The 21739-nt window shown below is 36.1% G+C and overlaps 2 protein-coding genes across 3 annotated transcripts; both read right to left on the bottom strand.

Annotated features, from left to right (window-relative positions):
- Positions 1 to 248: 248 nt before the first annotated feature.
- Positions 249 to 3346, bottom strand: LOC141614489 (uncharacterized). The gene is made up of 3 exons (XM_074433236.1): positions 3084 to 3346; positions 2147 to 2265; positions 249 to 983 (listed from the first exon to the last, which is right to left on the bottom strand). Exons 1-3 carry the CDS (start codon positions 3278 to 3280, stop codon positions 589 to 591), a joined length of 711 nt encoding a protein of 236 aa, XP_074289337.1. The 5' UTR covers positions 3281 to 3346; the 3' UTR covers positions 249 to 588.
- Positions 3347 to 4677: 1331 nt separating this feature from the next.
- LOC141614450 (glucan endo-1,3-beta-glucosidase 14) lies at positions 4678 to 11092 on the bottom strand. Of its 2 annotated transcripts, none has more exons than XM_074433195.1 (4): positions 10856 to 11092; positions 8826 to 9889; positions 8230 to 8445; positions 4678 to 5097 (listed from the first exon to the last, which is right to left on the bottom strand). In XM_074433195.1, the coding sequence occupies exons 1-3, from the start codon at positions 10926 to 10928 to the stop codon at positions 8383 to 8385; spliced, it is 1200 nt and encodes a 399-aa protein (XP_074289296.1). In that variant the 5' UTR covers positions 10929 to 11092; the 3' UTR covers positions 4678 to 5097; positions 8230 to 8382. The 2 variants fall into 2 exon arrangements, with proteins under 2 accessions (XP_074289296.1, XP_074289300.1); XM_074433199.1 differs by having other exon boundaries at positions 8230 to 8503; positions 8741 to 9889; positions 10856 to 11049.
- Positions 11093 to 21739: the final 10647 nt, after the last annotated feature.

Genomic DNA, 21739 nt, shown 5'->3' with positions numbered 1-21739 from the left:
TATGAAGTTATGATATGGAGGGCAAACTTGGAAATTTACGTTAATTGTCGACGATATTTAGTAATTTGTCGACGACGTATAGCAGGACCCTTAAAGTACTCCTTAGCAAATAACGCTAGGTCACTTCCAGCTATATTTGAAGATTGATCCATCAGAAAAGGAGCCAATACATTGCACAGCAGCTATTAATAATGCTTCTACGCCAACTGAGGAACCACACAAGTGAATAAAATGATGAATCACAGTAATTAGTTTTAAAGGAAGGAAGGAAGCAAAAGACGAATCATGAGAAATTAGTTCGGGGAGCTCGTAACGCCACTCGCCAGTGGTGTAACAACCTTCAACATGGAACGTTCAGTCAAGTGCGCGTAAAGTTAACATTAACCTTCATAGTTAATAGTACAGCGTAGACGATGATTGCACATTACATTCAGAGTGGTTACAAAACAAGCAACTTAGCCTTACCCTGAAAGAGGAACAAACTGGCAAATGTGAGTCACACCGCCATCTTTGTGCACCTAGCTCAATACACCGTGCACAAATGTAACGAGGGCTGCACCAAGTGTGCCAGAGATGCGAATTCTACACTCAGCTATCGCTGTCGTGCTCCTCGACTTCGTCCTCATCATCTCCACTCGCTTGCTCCTTGACATCGTCGTCATCATCTCCACTCGCTTGCTCTTCAACTTCATCCTCGTCATCTCCACTTGCTTGCTCCTCGACTTCATCCTCATTATCTCCACTCACTTGCTCCTCAACTTCATCTCCATTGTCTCCACTCGCTTGCTCCTCAACTTCATCACCGCTATGGGCGCTATCTCCATTAGCTTGCTCCTCAACTTCATCCTCATTCTCTACGTTGTTTTCTTCGACTTCATCTCCACCCTTTTCACTGGTCGTATCTCCATCCGTTTTTCTTTTCTTGCTGTCATCTTTAGCCTTTGATGTACCTGCTCTCTTTCCAGCAGCCTTCTTCCTGAATTCTGAAATTCTGAAATATTAGCAACCATGATATGCACAGATGTTGGCTTTTCAAGAGAGCTTACAATAGCTATAAACCTAGATTACGAGTTTCTGATCCCAACGTCATTTGCTATCAAAAATATTAGCAGATACAAGCAATATCAGAATATGTGGATCAGTGATCAGAGTGGTAGCATTAGGCCATTAACCTTTCATAGAGGAACCCAAAAACTGATAACATCAAAAATTGTAACTCAATAATAGAAGATGAAAGTGCAAAGATCATTGAACAGCAGTATTAATTTCAAAGAGGAACAAAAAAACTGACATAACATCAAAACAGGAAATGGCGGATCAATTTGTTTGGGAGGGGCTCGATACTCTAGACTTTCCAATTTAGTAGTTGTCCCCTTACTTGAATATTTCAAACATGAAATTGATTCAACCTCATTGTTAGCTAGAAGATCCTCCGCCGAAAACTAGCAACTCAACGACACATTTCGAAAGTATCACATGGTTCAGTCTGAAGCTAATTAGCATACTGGGATGGCAATTACAGCAACGATTCGCCAATATGAAAGCAGGTATAAGTGAAATTCTGCCGTTGGAGTAGTGACAGAAATATAAGCTTCATAGAGCAACAAAAAAAATCACGAACAGAAAATTAACAATTCGACACAAAATTATGCTCGTCCCATAGAATATACAGCCACTCGTCCAATCATGTGACGTGTTCTATACCAAAAAAAAAAAAAATGATAAATCCACATTCTCGTGTAATAAAGCAGCAACCTGAGATTACTCCTCAGGGAACATATACATATACGGAGTTATAATCTTGTTGAAAATCACCACTAAAAAAAACAAATGCAAGGCACCACTGACATTAAGCAAAGGTTTGAAGGTATTGAACAATTACAACATTTGGAGATGAGAGTCAAAAGACAAAGGATAGAAAAAGGACAATGACAGTTAAGCACATTTCACTGACAGGGAGTTCAAACGAGTTCCGTACTCCCATCACTGGGATTGATTTCCGCTGGGCTCAATTTCACAACAATCCTAAATCAACAAGTATGGAAGGAGATGCCTAAAACTCCAAATGCAGAAGATTCATACAGCTCAACAAGAGCGCTAATCATGTGTTTAAAAACAGTAATTGGGATAAAAACACAGCACTAACCATCCAGTGCCTCCCTTAGCGGTCCAACAAATTCAGAGAATTCAATCTCATCGAGAGCGTTCAGCACATCTTCAGCATTGATTATTTGCCTTTTCGACTCACTACATATGTCATGAGCCCTACATGCACACACACACACAAAATTATCTCTAAACCCATCAATTAAATAGGGAGGCAAATGCTTTGAGATAAACCAGCTTTTGCAAATCATACCCATTCCTGGAACAACATTAAAGCTACGCATATAGGTTCTGACACTAAACCGTACCACCACACTTTCGAGATCATTAAACAAATCACAGCATATGTATTTGTCTCATACCAAGGTTCATCAAGCACACCATTATTTGAAGGGGAACAATGTGATCAATGAACCTTGTAGTGAGGCAGAAAGAGTATTTGTTAAACCACAGCTAATGCAACGAATCACATATTTTACATACTCCATTAAGATGCTAAAGAAACCCAAAAAACACTTCAATTGGTTGAATCGATTGGCTCAAACGTGATTGGTTGCTTCATTTGCTAAAAATGGGATACGAAACAAGCAAAATGAAGACGGGACTCATCAAATTACCTAATTCATGACTAACTGCTACTCACTCCATTCCACTCAATTGTACTCCCTCCGTCTCCATCAATTTTTTGCTACATTATTCTTTGTGAGCGGTATTATAATCAAAGGTGAACAAATGATTGGGACAAAACGAGTATAAAACAAATCGGAGCGGAGGAAGTAAAACCTAAGCATTATCAAGTCAATTAAGCTTAAAAATTGAACTTAAATCTCCTATTCCTCAATCAAAATCAAAATTCTACGCACAAATCATCCGAAAACACAAACTTAATTTCAACCACAACATAAACCCTAGAAAAACTCAATTACAACAATCAATCAATCAATCAATCAATTAATCGAGACGAAAAGACGGCATACGTAGCGGATAGATAATGGATGAAGATGCGAGCACTCTCGGAGAAAGCAAGAAGAGCTTCCTTATGAAGCATAACGTCACCGCTGTCGCCGGAAAGTTCCGACAGTTTATCTTTCACCACCCGCCGTACGATCGTCCTCGGCAACTCCTCCGCTTCCGCCGCCGCCGCCGCCTGTACCGTCGCCTTCTCTTTCCCCATTTTCTCTGTCCTACTTCTTTGATTTTTTTTTGGGTCGACACTGGGAAATTCTAATTCTAGGGATGTGAATTGTGATGTTATGTTCCCGCCATTTTTTAAGGGTTGTTCGATGGATTGGGTGATCACAAATTGGGCTGGATCTTCGCCTCTTTGGTTTGATTTCAGCCCATACATACTCGGGTCGATTTACGAGTTGGTATACAGCCTGACGAGTTATCATGAGTCTGTGTCGAATAGTTCTGGGCTTGATTTGGACCGGGGCGTTTAGTTCATTCATGATTCAATGTCCCTCTTGACTAAGACTCTGTTTGGTAAACTAACTGAAAATATAACTGAAATCTGAAAAGATAACCGAAATTTAAAAAGGTAACTGATAAGATAGCTGAAAACTAGGAACTGATAAGGTAGCTGATTATATAAGAAAATGTTTGGCAAATTAACTGAAAAGGTGGCTGATTGTGATGAAATGACGTAAAAAGATATGATAGTACTTCCTCCGTTCTAAAATAATTGACGTTTTCAATTTACGAGGCGAGCCTTTGAATTCAATTTATACAAAAATATATTGGTCGAAAAATTATAAAAATTACACCATAAAATTCCTTACGAATAGAGCTTTAATATGAGTATACATTTCAACATATTTAGTCATATATTTTGAGAGATATTGAAGAGAGAAGTGAGTGTCTCGAAAAGTGAGAATGACAATTAAAAAAACAGAGGGAGTATAAATTTAAATTTTAAAGGGTAAAAACGGAAAATCAAACCAAATCAGGTACCTGAAATCTCAAATGCTACTCTAGGTAACATTTCATTTCAGGTAGCTTATTTGGTTAATAAGCTACTTGCCAAACGCTTATAAAAAAATAAGGTACCTGAAATTTTGGTCAAATAAGTTAATTTAACCAAATTAGGTATCTAAAATATTTTGTCAAACGGAGCCTAATTATTCAACTTGATATTATAGAATCTCAATCTTGAACCTCTATAGATTGGACAAGTGATAATAGTTTACGATTAGGAAGCTAGAACATTGAATTAATTTACGATTTGGAAGCAAGGACATTGAATGCACATTTTGACGGTTTATACAATTAAGTGTTTTAATTGATAGATTCACGTAAATGTTTATGTTATGTATTAAGTATTTTACTCCGTATATTATATCATGCATGAGTTTGATTGATCACGTCAAAATTTTCGGATTTAGATGTATTTTTAGCTTGTTTAGTTGTTTTTATCACCATTCCGCGTGCAAGTTTGTTGTGTCGGCCTGTTATACGATTACATAGGAAGGTTACTTGAGGATCAAATAATAGCACGCAATGTGATTATGTTGGATATAAAATCCACAACCCGTGTTCATATTTGGAAATGAAGAAGAAAAGACCACAGAATAATTATAAATAAAAATCGATTTTCTATAACAAATGTGTCCAATATCTACTCTAAATTACTACATTACATGTTTAAAAAAAATACAAGATCCTACTCTATAAATCTATAATGTACTCCGTACTCCATAATAATCCATATACGCCTACAACAAAATTTAGAAAGTATAAATCCACGTTACATAAACCGCCTTCTACAAAAAATATTTTTTTAAAATATGTTTTTTTTTTTCTTTTATTTGGTTAATTAATGGTAAGGAATTTAATATAAGGTGCGTGTCAGTAAAATAATGTTGGCTAATAAATGTAAACTTTGTGAACAAGGCATTCTAAACTGTACGTTCTGGCATTTGTACTGGTTGAATAATTTCACGTGCCAACCAATTATGTATTGGAAATTGTAGCCTTCCAAAATTCCCTGCCCTGTTTATGAAAACAATGCAACAAGGACGTTAAACTTGATTCGGAAAAAAAAAAGGGAAATGAAAGCATAACACCTTACATAAAGTATTTCTTACTCAATACCAGAAATCGAAAATCACAGAACGAAAGCAAAGTAGTTATTTAGAAGAAAAAAAATTGAAGTTTTTTTACATTTCATTAATAGGAAGTGAGTAAGTGACTACTATGGAGTACTTGTTTTTGGTTTACTGGGTAAAAACATGTGGGGTGTAGTTTATCTACGAGTTGAATGGAATTGAACCTAAGAAACTAAAATACTAAGCATTTCTGCTGGTTTTTAAATTGAAAAGAGCATAACCCTCCCAAAATGGATGGCGATTTGCCACTCTTCACAAAATAACTCGTTATACATATATAATACTATATCTATATAAAACCGTCTTATAAGAGACTCGTCGCAATACACAAATATATGACAATAGTTGTGCATGCATACCCATGGACGTACCATATTTCTCAAAAGATACTATAGAGTTTCAACTTTCTAAGGTTAACATCAATATATATACATATTTTACCCTAAAAAGATGTTAGAGCAAAACTAAATTGCCTTGGATTCATATAGAGACTATCAAGGTGTAAATCTTATCCCTAAAATGGGGCCATAAGTGCAAGATGGTCCAAAAGAGAGAGGTCACTTTGACATGGGCACACTTAACCTGTATCTTCCATGTTGATAGCGATAAGAACCCCCACTAACCTAGTGCCTCCAGCTTCTTGATGTTTACATTTTATTCACTTGCTTATTAGTATCCTTTTTACTCCAAGTACAAAAGTTGCGTAAAATATTTCCAAGTTGGTAATTGATCTAGGAGTTACGTGTTCAATAAGCCAAAAGGCATAGTTTTGGCCCCTAGTGACCGAACCGGGATTTAAGATCAGGGAGCGGAAATTTTCAGGGGGTAAATTACTAATGAAATACGCTACACCGAAAAAATTTGAAATTTTAAATTCAAGACATCAATCTTTTATTATTTGTGTCAAATCGCCCTGACTACGGTGCTACCCCCTAGATTCATTGCTGACTAATATCACTATATTACGTGTAACTTTGTTACCCTCTCGATGTCTCACATAAACTTGAAAGTTTAAGCGAAATAAGTGAAATAATGTTCTTTATATTAGGCTAGGTATACCAAAGAAGTCTTAAGGAGATATCGTGACAATAAGTCACGGGTTGGTCATACAACCGAGAAAAAGAATTATACATCGGATGTATTACATCAGACTCCATATATATTTGAGTTTTTGTGTATTTTTTTCGAGCTTTATAAAGTTTAAAAGTTATATGTTAATTTTTTGACTTCAAAACTCAAATTTCTATGAGCTTATATTGTAATTTTTTTAGTTTTATGTTGAAAAGAATGAACTCAAAAATTTTCTAATAAAACTCATAATTTTTAAAACAAAACTCAAAAACTTTATCTTAATACTCAAAAACTATACCATCTAATGTAGTACATCAGATGTATAATCCAATTACTGCATACAGCCTTGCGCATTTGCGTTTCATTTCAGCGAAAAAAAATACTCCCTCCCATCCAAATTAAAGGTTACATTTGACTTTTTGGCACTATTCATAATTGTAGAGAATCTTTGGTATTATTAGTAATGTATAAGAGAAAACATAGTCATGCGAGATCTTGTTTGATTCATCGTCATGAATGCTATAAGAATATCAAATTTTTATAATTTTTAATAATGTGTAAATAAAGATATTCACGTTGCAAAATGCGACTCGGCAAGCGTAATAAAGTCAAATGTAACATTTGGTTTGGATGGGAGGGAGTAATTGCATAGTTATACCAATTTGGCTACATATTAGGTGCCTAATACTTTGACTTTTGACAAGTCACAACACTTCGACACTAATTTAATCCAAAACTATAAACTTTTTTACAAGACCGCCTCGCCCGCCAAGCCATCACTTGTATAAAAATTGTTGGGTTTCAAATGTGGCGGTTAGAGGCAAAGAAAAAAGTAGGAAGGAAACAATCAAATAAAAGTAGGTTGAAGTTTCCAAATTGACGATCCAAGAAAAGTTTGATGCGATTTGAAGCAAACATGACGATAGTTAGATAGTGATTTGATAATGTCTCTTTCCAGATATAAGCCAACTTCAACTTTTGTCTTTTGGTTGATCATTTGAGTGATTTTAATAAGAAAAAGAAGTTGTTTCATAATTTCATACTATCTATAATTGCAAGTAGTGACTTAGACACTACCCATATGCTAATCAATTTCCATTATTAAGATTCCGGGTTGAAAATAAAACGAGAAGATGTTGACACCCTTATCTCACATGTGATTAGAAATCATTTCAATCATGTCTGTTTTAAATAAGAAACAGGTCAAATAGATAGATGAGACAAAACAGAATGTCTTAGGAATGACACTCATATTTTATCTATTTATATGTGATAATATTTGACACGTTTTACCTTAAAATGGAAATAATCGTCTTTAGGAAGACCAACTGATTATATAAAATGGTCAATATGAACATTGAGTACCACTAACTCACAAAAAAATACAATCACCAAACATCATGGTGGTACTAGTGGTGAATTGCACCAACTTGTGATGATGTGGTGGTGATTTTAATATCGCGATTTATTTTGAGTTATTAATTATATCTAGTTGTTTAGTATTAGCCATTTTGAACTTATACTTGTCAAATTATCCTCAGAAAATATTTAAACGGTAAAAGTAAAATCAATTAACGGTCACAAATACTCTTGAAATTATTCTTCATAAGAATAAGAATTTTCCTTCTTTGTGACTTTGTCATGAAAAAAGGTGGCCAAATCACTACTTATACCTAATGGAGGATGAAATTCTAATCACATGGTTGAACTAATTGAACCTAATAATTAACTACCAATTTCCAAGAATCCAATGAAATAATCACTAATACACAAGTCAAATAATTCTCAGAAAGACTGTTACAGCATACAACGACTTTATAATAGTTATGTAGTTCATATATTATCATTAAATGAGTTGCATAAACGATTACAAACTCGTTATATGTCATACAACAGTCTTATAACGACTAGTCGATTTTACATGAATAGAAATGTAAAGTCATACCTCTCAAGCTATGTCCTGGCTTTGGAGGGCAGAAAAGTTTGAATAGACCACCAACAAACCGTGTGACAATGTAAGAGTTTATCTTGTATTTGATGTCTTCAATTCAATTCAATTCCTCCCAAAAAATAATATGAATGAATTTTACTAAAGTCTCTATGCAAGTAGCATCATCAATACTCTTAAGAAGCTGAATACAAGTCCGAATGTGTACATTTCCTGTTACATAATAGAATGTATTGGGTTAGAATTTCGCAACTCGCAAGGGGTACGCAACCTGTAACATACTAGAACATAAAGACGACATTCCCCAGTGTCTCAACTCGCAAGGGGTACGCAACCTTACACTAATTGGTGGAGCGAGGGGGCTAGCAGGGGCGGTCGCCCCGCTGACGTTTGAAAATTTCGAAATTTTTAGTTAAAATTTTCGAATTTTTTCAAGGTTCCTTATAATATTACCCTTCCGTTCCCACTGAAAATTTTCGCCCCGCTGACTTAAAATCCTGGCTTCTGCTTACACTTGTGCTAATAATACAAAGAGACTGTTTCCGAATATTGAACTAAAAGAAATAAAAAATATTGGAAAAGTAGAGATTTACCTTAGAAATTCTGCATGGAGAGCTAGAAGAAATGTAGAACTGAGGTAGGTAACTTTTTTGCAACCCGACATTATAAACGGGCGTAGTATTCGGATAATATAGTCCATAATTCCTCTCAGAAGTCGGACCGGGTTTTAAATTCTCATTAAAAAGAGCAAAAACATAAACCTTAATAGGAACATTAGGTTTGCCAGGAGTAGCCTCATTTCTCATTACCCTTTGTACCAAATTACCATTATACGCCGCGGCATTGGCCACCGTTGCCCCGATCTCATTCGGGTCTCCCTTAGATGGCCAACCCGTTTCCGATACTTGTACTTCTATATCGGTATGACCCATTAGTTTCATGGCCGCGTAGACCGAGTCTATTTGGGCATATAACATGTTGTCATAATGTAATCCGGTAGACGAGTCGGTCATACCCTGATTGGGCCTAAATAAGACGTAGTCGAGTGAGATTTGGGTCGGGTCATCTTTATACGCGAAAAAAGGGTACGCGTTAATTAAAAAAGGGGAATTAATTTGGGCTTGGAAATCTAACATGGGTTGTAAGTATTGGGCCAATTGAGGTTGGAATGAACCGGACGAGGGCGGGTATGAATTACCCAAAATACCCGTGGAGTGCGCGGTTGTGACCGTTACTTGGTTACTTAATCCAAGAGTTTGAAGGGCAGAATAGACACTTTTCATAGCGGGCAGTATATATGACATTAACTGCGTGTCGGTCCCGGTTAAAATTTCGTTACCTACGACAATACAGGTAATTTTAGTTTGGCTAATGTAAGGTTGTACATGGGTTTTGATCCAATTTTGGGCTTGAGACGGGTCGGTCATGGTTTGAAGATCTCCGTTTCCAAGCCCAATTATGAACTCGACATTCGAGTTTGCGAAAGCAAGTAGGACATTCGGGTCAGCATCGTATAACTTAACCCGACTTATTTGGATAGATTGGAGAAGGATTGCTACCCGACTCGGTGAGGGTAGGTTGTTTGCTATCTGCCCGTAATTTATTCCCAATCCTTGACCTTGTGCTTGTACTGGTTGTGGATATTGTGATATCGTACCTGCCCGCGTCACATAAAATGAACATTTAGTTAATAAAATAACCGTCTCACTCTGTAAAAATAACCCATCTAATGAGACACAAAGCCAAATCAGAATACAATTTAAAAAAGCTAGTGGAAATTCTGACACATTTAATTATCTCCGTCTTAACTGCTAAACTAAAATTAGTCGAGTAGACAATTTACAATTAGTTACATTGAGATTTGAGAAATCGTTACAATCAAGTAAAGTGCAAGCACTTGTATTTTAATAATTAAGATCGTTAAAAGTGTTAGGTGGACAATAATTTTAATGAATTAATTATGCACATGGAAACATACCACACTTGCCACCCCCATGATGATTGTTCATTATTTCCAAGCTAACAAACTTTGCAATGTTTAATTTAAAAACAACAAAGTTTCATGAGTCGGTTTGTCTAACATGTGCCCTAAACATGCGAAAACAAGATTACTATTTTCATATGCATCCTCAAGTAACATAAAAAAATATGTAAGAATTTGAAATTTTTAATATAACTCGTAGAAATTTCCTAATTTTGTTAAGTTGGAGGTCGAGCACTCCAGCTAGCAGTGGTGGAGTTAGGGAGGGTCAGCATGGTTTAATTTCCACCCTCGGAATTTGAAATTTTTAATATAACTCGTAGAAATTTCCTAATTTTGTTAAGTTGGAGGTCGAGCACTCCAGCTAGCAGTGGTGGAGTTAGGGAGGGTCAGCATGGTTTAATTTCCACCCTCGCTGAAGGATGGAAATTTCAAAGTTTCCTTATCACCAATACCTATTTATTTGCTCTAGCTGAGTTAAATCCTAACTCCGCCACTGCCAAGCTAGCCCCTCGACTCAATAACAACAACAAAATAGGTAAAGTTTCTCATGTACCCTAACTGAATTCAAATCCTGACTTCGCCACTACCAGCTAAACCCTCAACTCGAAGAACAAAATAGATAAAAGCAAAGAAAGGAACCTGTAAAAGAGGAGCATAAGAGCAACAGAAGAAGGCTAGTGAAGAGTTGATAATATTGAGAAGCCATTGCCATAAACAATATGAAGAAATTAAAATAAAAGCCTTCTTTTTATAATTCTATGCTCCTCTATAATAAGGAAAGAGGAGCTAAAATCCTCTGTTTTTTTTTTTGAAAGAATAATATTCTCTACTCTACGTCTCTCATATGTTATCTCTCTATTTATTTGTCTGATTTTTGGTATTTTTGGTGGTGTGAAAGGGGTATTTATGGAAGTTCAGAGTTGTGTATTATTTTATTATATTTGGACCACCAAGTGGTGACCCGTTTTGTATTAATGTGGATCTTATTGTAATTTGGCAAGTTTTATTTTGTTGGAATTAATGTACTCCGTAGGTTGTATACTTGTATTATTGTATACTGTTCCGGTCATTTATTATCTTTTTTATTTTGGGGTGTCTCAGTTAATTGTTATCCTTTCTATTTTACGATTGCATTTGATGAGTAATATGATATTTCAAACTCAATCTGTTTCACTTGTCATCTTACAATTGGCCTCTGATACGTGCATTTTATATAGTCTTTTTAGCCTATTTTATGCACGTATTTCTATGCTTTTATCGTGGTTTCATGCTACGAAATGCCCCGAATTGCATACTTTGGAAGTTCTTGTCTTATTTGCAGGAATGAGCCATAAAGTAGCGAAATCAAGTCATTTACCGTCCGTTTAGCATGCATTTGGAGGAAGAGTGGATTTGGAGCGGGAAATATTGCTGTCTTGGGATGCGTGAAGGTGTTTCGGGCACTAAAAGGACAAGTCAAAGTCAAACTAGCGTGGATACAAGCTGCTGAAGTCAAGTTTCACTTGATCGAGTGATTTATTACTCGATCGAGTGGTTTTAGGTTCAATAATAAGTCGATCGAGTGGTTAGTTTACTCGATCGACCAGTTCTTTTTATGCATTTACTCGATCGAGGACATTCTAACTCGATCGAGCGGGTTTTTGAGTCAAGTTCACTCGATCGAGTGATTTCTTTACTCGATCGAGTAGCTTCGCTGACGGGTTGGGCTTTTAAGCTTTAATTCGTTAATTAGGTTTAACCCTACTCCTAATTTCTTATAAATAGGAGTTAGGGATGTCATTTGTAATCATCCAATAATCCGGGGGATCACGTTGCTTTTCTCCCTTTTCTCTATACACTGTTACTTTGTTCTCTTATTTCCGGATCGCTTAATTTCAGTAATTCTTCTTCCCTTATTCACTTCTTAATGTTTATTTCTTCTTTTATTATTGTTCTTGTTTATTTTATCATGCATAGCTAAATCCCCTAGTATGTTAGGATTAGGGAAGCCGTGGTAGCGATGCTTTAACTGTATTAAATAGATTAGCCTTGCGGTAGGAATTGTATTAGGCAATTTAATTGTTATCCGGTCGAATGTATGCATGCAGGAGACCATAATTCTAGTTGACCCCGACCTAGATCGAAAGATTGGAAGGGAAGGCTTGCTTAATTACAATAGGGTATTGCAGTGAGGGCGAAAGTTAAGCTGTTTACACTCTAGGGCGGTTTAAGGACCGAAAGGTGACGACTATAGCTCTTCCTATCAATAGTCTAATCGCCTTAATATTCCTGATATAATAGATCTAATAGCTGCCACGGTGGACCGACTCTTAGCATACTTCTTTCTCTTACTATTTATTCATTTCCCTTGCCTCAATCATTAGTTTAGTTAAATCAATCAAAACCCCCAATTGTGACATTTAGACAGATAAATAGACAAATAGATAGTACACCGCCTCCCTGTGGAGATCGACCCTACTTACCGCTGACTTCTGTTAGTAGTACTTAGGTATTTTATTTTTGGTACGAAACGACAGTATCAAATTTTGGCGCCGTTGCCGGGGAGGCAATCTATTTATCTATTTGTTTAATTTTATCTGTTTTTAGCCTCAGGGGATTTTTCCCTTGAGGCCGTTTTAATCTTTTGTTTAGTGCTGTTTTGATAGGCCTTACAGGTACTACCTAGACAGTTCTAGGTGAAAGATAGTCAAAGGGAAGGCTTGAGTACCTTTGACCCATCACCGATGTCCCATTATATGGAACAGCCGGTGATCTGCTACGGGAGATATGGTTCTGCTGAGCGCAATGCAGCTGTAGTTGTGCCGCCACATCCGCCCTATCAATGGCCACCGCAACAAGATCCTCCTGACATACAAGAAGAAGACCTTGCGGAGCTGAAATTCTTGATGGAGGAACTTGCATTCCAAGTGCAAGAATATGTCTCGCGATTTGATGAGCTCGAGTCTGCAGTTGCTCAATTAGCAGCTGAGATGGAGGGAGAAGAAGTCGCGGAGCTGACATATTTGATGAGAATGCTTGTATCACAAATGCAAGAAAGTGATAGATATATGGATGCTCGAATCCCTGAACTGGAGTCACAAATAGCTCAGTTAGCAGCTGAGATGCAAGAAGAAGAGGTTTATCTCGCTGAGAGCGGTTCTTCTCCTGAGGAAACCGTGTTACCCAATGATGAGGATGACTTCTATGACTCGGACGACGAGTTCCTATCATATTTCACTACCCCACGCGAAGATTTCAAATAACAGAGAGGAATCACTCGATCGAGTGACAATTATTGGTCGATCGAGTGACTTTCCAGAAGAACTTGCTCGATCGAGTGATATCACTGCTCGATCGAGTGGAATGCAGGAGGATAGTTCTCGATCGAGTGATTCTGCCACTCGATCGAGTGAATTGCGGGAAGAGATTGGTCGATCGAGTAGTAATTCTGCTCGGTCGACTGATTTGGTCATTGGGAACTGTAATTCGTCATTTGGGCTTGATTTAGATGACGACTTTGATGATGACAACGGTTATGGTGAGTCTCCCTTATTCAAAGCCGAGCTGGATGCGCTTGAGGCTGAGATTTACGGGACGGATTCCACTGAGGGCGACGAAAGGACAGCTAAGTCGGTAATTACTCCTAGCACGGAAGAGGTAATGAATTCTTTTATCTATGATTCCGTCATTAAGAGTGATCAACCTGAGGTAGTAAGCGGTAATTTTATTATTATTTGTAAATTGCCTCGTCTTATTCATGCTTCCTTTTTCAAAGCTATACCCCCTCATATGTGGACGCATAAATTAGCAATTTCTCACCATCCTTGTCATTTTAAAATTGTTAATCTAATTTGGAGCCCTGAATTATTGACAATTGCTCCCGCGCTCCTATATTTGGTGGATAAATTTAGGAGCGCCCATAGGAAATTTGTTAGACTTAAATGTCTACATATCTTTATTTCCTACCTTGCTATTCCACTCTTGTGCTACTTATGCTTTTGTGTAGCACATGCGCAGATGTATGACTTGATGCTGCGCGCTTTGAGCTGTTTTGATCGTGATTAATTAGAAGGCTCGAAGAAAAAGAAGGTCGAGCTGGGACCTGACTGAAGCTAGCGCTACCCGGGAGGCAACCCGGCGATTTTATTTTTGCATTTTATTTCATTTAAGTTGTAATAAATGGTTTTATACCATAAAACTTCCTCAGTATGCTTGTTTTGGTTAGTTGCAGGTTTTTTCAATTGCATTTTGCAGGAATTCATCGAGCATCACTCGATCGAGTGGTTTTGCTTACTCGATCGAGTGGCTTTTCTTACTCGATCGAGCACTGTAGCAAGGGGATTCACTCGATCGACTGATTACTCACTCGATCGAGTGCCTGCAGAAAGGAAACTACTTGATCGACTGGTGCACCATTCGATCGAGCAGTTCTTGGACGCCCACTCACTCGATCAACCACTGTTGGACGGATATCGAGTGTTATTGACTTGGATTAGCTTTCTGAGACGGTTTTCCGGGCCTTTAGCAACCTCCCATTTCATGGTCGGTTTGGGGAGGCCCCCTTATTCGCGCTATCTTGTGAGTTTTCCGCTTTTACTCTCTTTCTCCTTCAGTTTGCGTTTCCTTTCCATGTTTTGGTACAATGGGGGCATTGTACGGTTTGGTTTGGGGAGGTTATGCATCCATATCTGTGTCTGCATTTTGTTTTTATTGCATTTCTGTAATCACGTTTAATTTTATGCTTGCATTGTTGTTTATTTTTGTTAAAATTCAAAAAAAATTCCATAAAAATTGAAAAAAATTGATAAAATTCAAAAATTTGCACGTTTATTTAGCATATAGGTTGAGTCGGAACGGTAGATTTCAATGATGATATTGCACTGCGTTTGTCTTTTTGCTTAAGCCTTGCATTAAACTGTTATCTTTTAGCTTTGTTTATTGCATATCTACGAGTTTATGTTTAAATTTAGCTGAACGAATAGACTTGACCTGAAATTTTGGCAACCTACTTATAATTTCTAAGATTTAGAGCCTTATAAACTGGTGTCATTTGTGACCAGTTTCATGTAGGATTGTGAGTAGTTACTCCTTGCATATCATGTATCATTAATTTGCACGTATATGAAATTCAATTGCTTTTTGCCGTCATACATTCGGGTTAGTGGTTGGTGTCACATGCAGGGAGGTGCTTACAAATTCCCTTTCTTTCATTTTTACCCATTTAACTCCACATTAGCCAAATTTGCCAGTTGACCCTTTAGCTACATCGAAATTTAGCCTGCCTTGTCAAGCTAGTTTAGATTGTTGTTTTGCGGTATATATTCCATTGTATCAAATGTTGGCGCATATTCTGTTGATTCGGAGTTGGTAATTTATGAAGGAGAGGAGGACGACGAAAATAAGACGTGAAAGGAAAAAAGAAAAAAAAAAAAAAGGAATTCGAAAAGAAAATGAAAGAAAAATCAAAAAAAAAGAAAATGAGATGAAAAAGAAGAAACCGAAAAAAAAAAAGAAATGGAAAAAAAAAGATGTTGTTAGTTGACGGTTTCTGCTCCTATATTCTATCCTATATCATTTGAGGAGTATTATCAGTTTGGTTTTGTGAGATTTTATGCCAAATGAAGGGCACTGTGCTTGAATTCATAATTGAGTTGGAAATGGATATGTTTCATATGGTTTTGTTTAGGTTCTAGCTTGATCACCTATACCTCCACATTCCCATAAATGTTTTGCCTTTTCTTACCCATTGCCTCACTTTACCATATTTTTGTAAGCCCTCGGCTGTGACAGGACCTTGTTTGGTTGGAATGTGTGTACGGTAGCTAGAATTGTCTATCATATCAGTTGCATGCATGTTATGTGGGTCGTAGTTTAGGTGAGCGACTATTCTTCTTTCTCTCATATATATATGTTCACCCTTTGCTTCATGAGAGAAGAGTGGCCCGTGAGAGTCCATTATTAAAGGTCTTGCAAGGTCGACGGTTCAGCTTTATTTATAAACATCTTATAACTCGTTTGCATTTGACTGTTAGCTATAAGTGTTAGTTTGCTTGCATTAAATTGGCTTAAGTGGGCATTTGTAGCTAGCTCTGAGTTATTTTTCCGTTCCATTAGCGTATAGTTTTGAGTTTACTCGAGGACGAGTAAAGGTTTGGTTTGGGGAGATTTGATACGTGCATTTTATATAGTCTTTTTAGCCTATTTTATGCACGTATTTCTATGCTTTTATCGTGGTTTCATGCTACGAAATGCCCCGAATTGCATACTTTGGAAGTTCTTGTCTTATTTGCAGGAATGAGCCATAAAGTAGCGAAATCAAGTCATTTACCGTCCGTTTAGCATGCATTTGGAGGAAGAGTGGATTTGGAGCGGGAAATATTGCTGTCTTGGGATGCGTGAAGGTGTTTCGGGCACTAAAAGGACAAGTCAAAGTCAAACTAGCGTGGATACAAGTCAAAGTCAAGTTTCACTTGATCGAGTGATTTATTACTCGATCGAGTGGTTTTAGGTTCAATAATAAGTCGATCGAGTGGTTAGTTTACTCGATCGACCAGTTCTTTTTATGCATTTACTCGATCGAGGACATTCTAACTCGATCGAGCGGGTTTTTGAGTCAAGTTCACTCGATCGAGTGATTTCTTTACTCGATCGAGTAGCTTCGCTGACGGGTTGGGCTTTTAAGCTTTAATTCGTTAATTAGGTTTAACCCTACTCCTAATTTCTTATAAATAGGAGTTAGGGATGTCATTTGTAATCATCCAATAATCCGGGGGATCACGTTGCTTTTCTCCCTTTTCTCTATACACTGTTACTTTGTTCTCTTATTTCCGGATCGCTTAATTTCAGTAATTCTTCTTCCCTTATTCACTTCTTAATGTTTATTTCTTCTTTTATTATTGTTCTTGTTTATTTTATCATGCATAGCTAAATCCCCTAGTATGTTAGGATTAGGGAAGCCGTGGTAGCGATGCTTTAACTGTATTAAATAGATTAGCCTTGCGGTAGGAATTGTATTAGGCAATTTAATTGTTATCCCATTTAACGAATGTATGCATGCAGGAGACCATAATTCTAGTTGACCCCGACCTAGATCGAAAGATTGGAAGGGAAGGCTTGCTTAATTACAATAGGGTATTGCAGTGAGGGCGAAAGTTAAGCTGTTTACACTCTAGGGCGGTTTAAGGACCGAAAGGTGACGACTATAGCTCTTCCTATCAATAGTCTAATCGCCTTAATATTCCTGATATAATAGATCTAATAGCTGCCACGGTGGACCGACTCTTAGCATACTTCTTTCTCTTACTATTTATTCATTTCCCTTGCCTCAATCATTAGTTTAGTTAAATCAATCAAAACCCCCAATTGTGACATTTAGACAGATAAATAGACAAATAGATAGACACCGCCTCCCACTGTGAGATCGACCTACTTACCGACCGATCATTAGTAGTACTTAGGTATTTTATTTTTGGTACGAAACGACAGTATCAGCCTCCTCCCCTCTCTTTGGTCTTTGTAGCAATACCAAAGAACAACAATTGACCGGAACGGAGGAGTATTTATTATGTATGCATGGCCCAATTGATACATACAAGACTTGACCGACATGTTTTGAGTTATTATGATTATTAATTTAATTTAATTCTATTACGTACAGTAATAATGTTGCAAATTTCAAAATGTGTTGTACAAAAATAACTGAGGCATATAAATGATGTAATTAATGATTAATGACTTAACTTAGATTGTTGAATCACCTAAACATTCTGAATTCGCATTTGCTATAACCTTTTTGGCGGCATATGAAAAAAGGAGTAAAAAAACAATTTATATTAGAAGTCAAAATACAATTGTACAACAACGGGTGGGTTGGATTTGGATAGATATTTTAAAGCAACAGACGAATGATGGATATAGCCCATATAGGTTACTCGGACCAAAACCCGATTTATTATCATCTCATTTCTATGAGGGTGGCTAGTGGCTACACCAACAACCGCTCTAATTAACAATTGTGGTAATCTCCCTCGAGTGGCGCACTGGTACAATAGTACAGTGCAGACCTTTACCACCGATTTAGGGGGGTCTAGCAAGGGCATTCGTTCCCGTTGGCCAAAGAAAAGAACGGAAATTTTAGTTACACTTTTCGAATTTTTTTTCAAGTTTATGTTATGTCGTTACTTGTTTGCTACCATTGAAATTTTTCGTCCCTAACCATAAATCATATCATGGATCGCCACTGTCACCACCGTACCAGTATTACACTAACCCCCTCAAAGACTGTAACTAGTTTTTCATATAAGGTCGTCGGTGAGGTTGTGTACTTGACCTATAAATCAACATAGGTCTTTTTTTGTTATATTATTCATGGGAGTTCGAGGTATCATAAATCTGGATATAAATTAGTATTGGTGCCCGGCTTCGCCCGGGCTACCTCTACTTACCATTAATTTTTTTTTTCATTAAGTCAAATTACTTGAAATTGCATAATCCATAAATTTATCATTAATATATTTTTCTATGATATATTCTAAAATTACGATAAAATAAATTTTGAGACAAATTCACTACTCCCGCTATTAATATTTTACTCTTATTAATGAAACAATAGTAATAACATTTCACTACTTGCCCGTAATCATTGTTACTTTCACTACTCCCGCCGTAATTATTGTTATTGTCACTACTGCCGCATTAATATTGATAATTTCACTACTCTCGCCGTAATTATTGTTACTTTCACTATTGGCGCATTAATATTGATTATTTCACTGCTCCCGTTGTTGTTTCTACAACTTTCACTAATCTCGCTGATAATATTGTTACTTTTACTATATTCAAATGAGTGATTATTATCATATAACTATATCCAATGTTACTACAATTTTTTTCTTTACTGACGAAATTATTTTTACCACTTAGGCATGCAATTTTAAGAGGATTATATATTTATATAAATATATTACATATATGCATTAAATCAAATCGAAAGAATTATGCAATATTATATATTATGAAATCTAACTTGAAATATTTATAACCTACTTATATTATATTTTTGTATGTTAAATAATTAACATCTCTATACATCTAATATACTATAAAGTTTAATAAAATTGCATAGATTTTAAATTTAATATATAATTTTATGATGATATTAATTAATACCATAAGTGTGCATGTGTATACTAATTAATTATTTTATTTGTTGACCATCTTCTATAAATATTTAGGAAAATTACCAAGCATCTTTTTTCTTTTAGTTTCCTTGAAATTGACCATTTTAATTAATTATTTTATTTTAAGAAAATTGACCATCTTTATTAATTATTTTATTTTAAGGAAATTGAACATGTTTTAGTCTCTTACAAATGTTAAGGAAAATTACCAAGTTTCTATATAATTTAATTTTAACCCAAACTATATAATATTTGCATTGAGATCTCTTAATCGGGTTCATCATACGGTGCTAGTAATTTTCGGTTTTTCTAACGTGTGTCCTAAGAACATACGTTAATAAGTTTATTTTGATTTCCGAATTCACTATATACTTGACTAAACCAGTAATAAACCCTTTTGCAGCTAAACCCTAAGCTAAGAACGAATATGAATACACAATAAAATGTTGTGCTAAAAATAATACTCCGTATAAACAACACAACGTTATATAGTCACATGCTGACCAAACAAATTACTTCTAAATTTTGATTACTTATATAACTTATCAGTTAGTCTTGCTGAAGACGGGTCGGAGCAAGTGACGGGTAATGTCATTCACAGAAGGATAGGGGGATAAGGTGGAGGCACCCCCATGTACTTTTCCCTCTCCTCTATTTGGGTCATTTGTGAGAGAAAATGGTATCCGTCACTTCAAAGTGACGGATACGTGCCGTCTTCAATAAGATTTTGTGATAACTTATCCACATATCTACTTGTTATTGTTAATCTATGCTTTTCCGTCAAATCTACTATTATCGTCGAAAGGCATTGTCATTGCTGACAATTAATCTAACACTTTTGACACACGACACAAATTTATAAACATTTTTAGACATTACATAGTGCTTGGTGGTAGCCTTGTAGGGTTGCCAAAACAGACCAACACATGTTGTAACGAATTTTAAAATATACAAAAGAATTAGCCAAAGATCAGGACGATGTATGTGCCACGAAGATCAGATGGTCTCATGTTAAAAGATTTTGCATAAATTAATGTTACTTTTTTATCCAGCGAGGGAAGGTTAGTACGGCCGTTCACCTCGATGAAAAATAAAAATAAGAAGGTGATATCGAGGAGGATACCTTGTAAGATATTTGCATAAATTAAATAAGTATTATATTAATAGTTAATTAAGTTATTTATGAAAATTAAATTACTCTATTGTATGGTGGAATTTAGCTAGGATTTTGTTTCCACTATTGTCTAAGTTACCACTCACAATTTAGGAAACTGTCTCGTTGACTCTTTGATGGCAAGAATCTATATAGGGGAACATATTTATTCTGATTAAGGTTCACCAAGCCTACCTCATCCAGAAAAAAACACCATCTAAATTAAGGTTTGGAAGTAAGTCAGATTTTGGGCATAAGAAATTGGGTTATTCATTAAGACGGATCAATTATTTCAAGCAATGGCTGAAGGTAAGTAATCGATCTCTTTTATCGCTTCTATATTTAGTTTATACATGTTCATTATGAGACTAAAACATGTTATTTTAGACTATAAAAACTTACATACCTATGTGATTTTCCATGCGGGTATTTGTTTTGTATTAAGTTGAAACTCATGAATGAAGGCTTCCTTCCAAGAATGGGGTGAAAAGTGGAGCTGACGCAAAAATTGCATGGGACAACACGCGTCATTTTTAACAATTAATTACTCACGTGTGTCGTTACGCGGGCAACGGTCGATAAAAAGGTCACGCATTTGACAACTATTCTACCTTTCACGTTTTTGACTTTCTAATAGTTGCTACGTTAAATGTCTATTTATTGACTATGGGCTTAACAGCTTATGGGCCTTTGGCCGCCCCTTGGGGGGATGAACTTTAACCACCATTTCTCCATAGCCATGGCTAGAATAGGTCTCTTAAGATACCGTATTGCGTTAAAAATGTGTGAATTTAAAACGGTGCAAATAAACATATGGACAAAAGTATATATATCTAGTGATTAGCATACAATTTTAACTTATCTCAATTGCATTCGCATATTTTTGAAGTTGTTTTTATATTATAAGGGTCTTTTATGTGTTTGTTACTTTGTTTTATAATAATATAATACGGTGCAAATAAACATATGGACAAAAGTATATATATCTAGTGTTTGTTACTTTGCTTTCTAGTTGTTGTTAGTTTGTAATAGTTCATGCTTTGTTTTTTTTCCTTTTTGTTTCGGCTCGTTTGTTTGGGTTAGTTCCGCTTCTTTATATCAAAAAAATATATATAATAATACGGAGTATAGATAAATATATTTACTATCTGACATCGTTGTGATAATTTTTCATGCTTCCTTACGGGTATAAGTTACGGACTACAGAGCAAA

This window comes from Silene latifolia, chromosome 1 (genome assembly GCF_048544455.1).
Source record: "Silene latifolia isolate original U9 population chromosome 1, ASM4854445v1, whole genome shotgun sequence".
NCBI lineage: Eukaryota > Viridiplantae > Streptophyta > Magnoliopsida > Caryophyllales > Caryophyllaceae > Silene > Silene latifolia.
This window is presented reverse-complemented; position numbering and strand designations above follow the sequence as displayed.

Coding starts and splice junctions, on each gene's coding strand:
- LOC141614489 (XM_074433236.1), bottom strand. CDS start 3,280: ATGGGGAAAGAGAAGGCGACGGTACAGGCGGCGGCGGCGGCGGAAGCG. Junction 2,266..3,083: donor ATCCATTATCTATCCGCTAC/GTATGCCGTCTT, acceptor GTGTGCATGTAG/GGCTCATGACATATGTAGTG. Junction 984..2,146: donor GCTAAGGGAGGCACTGGATG/GTTAGTGCTGTG, acceptor TCAGAATTTCAG/AATTCAGGAAGAAGGCTGCT.
- LOC141614450 (XM_074433195.1), bottom strand. CDS start 10,928: ATGGCAATGGCTTCTCAATATTATCAACTCTTCACTAGCCTTCTTCTG. Junction 9,890..10,855: donor CTTATGCTCCTCTTTTACAG/GTTCCTTTCTTT, acceptor TGACGCGGGCAG/GTACGATATCACAATATCCA. Junction 8,446..8,825: donor CTCCATGCAGAATTTCTAAG/GTAAATCTCTAC, acceptor ATTATGTAACAG/GAAATGTACACATTCGGACT.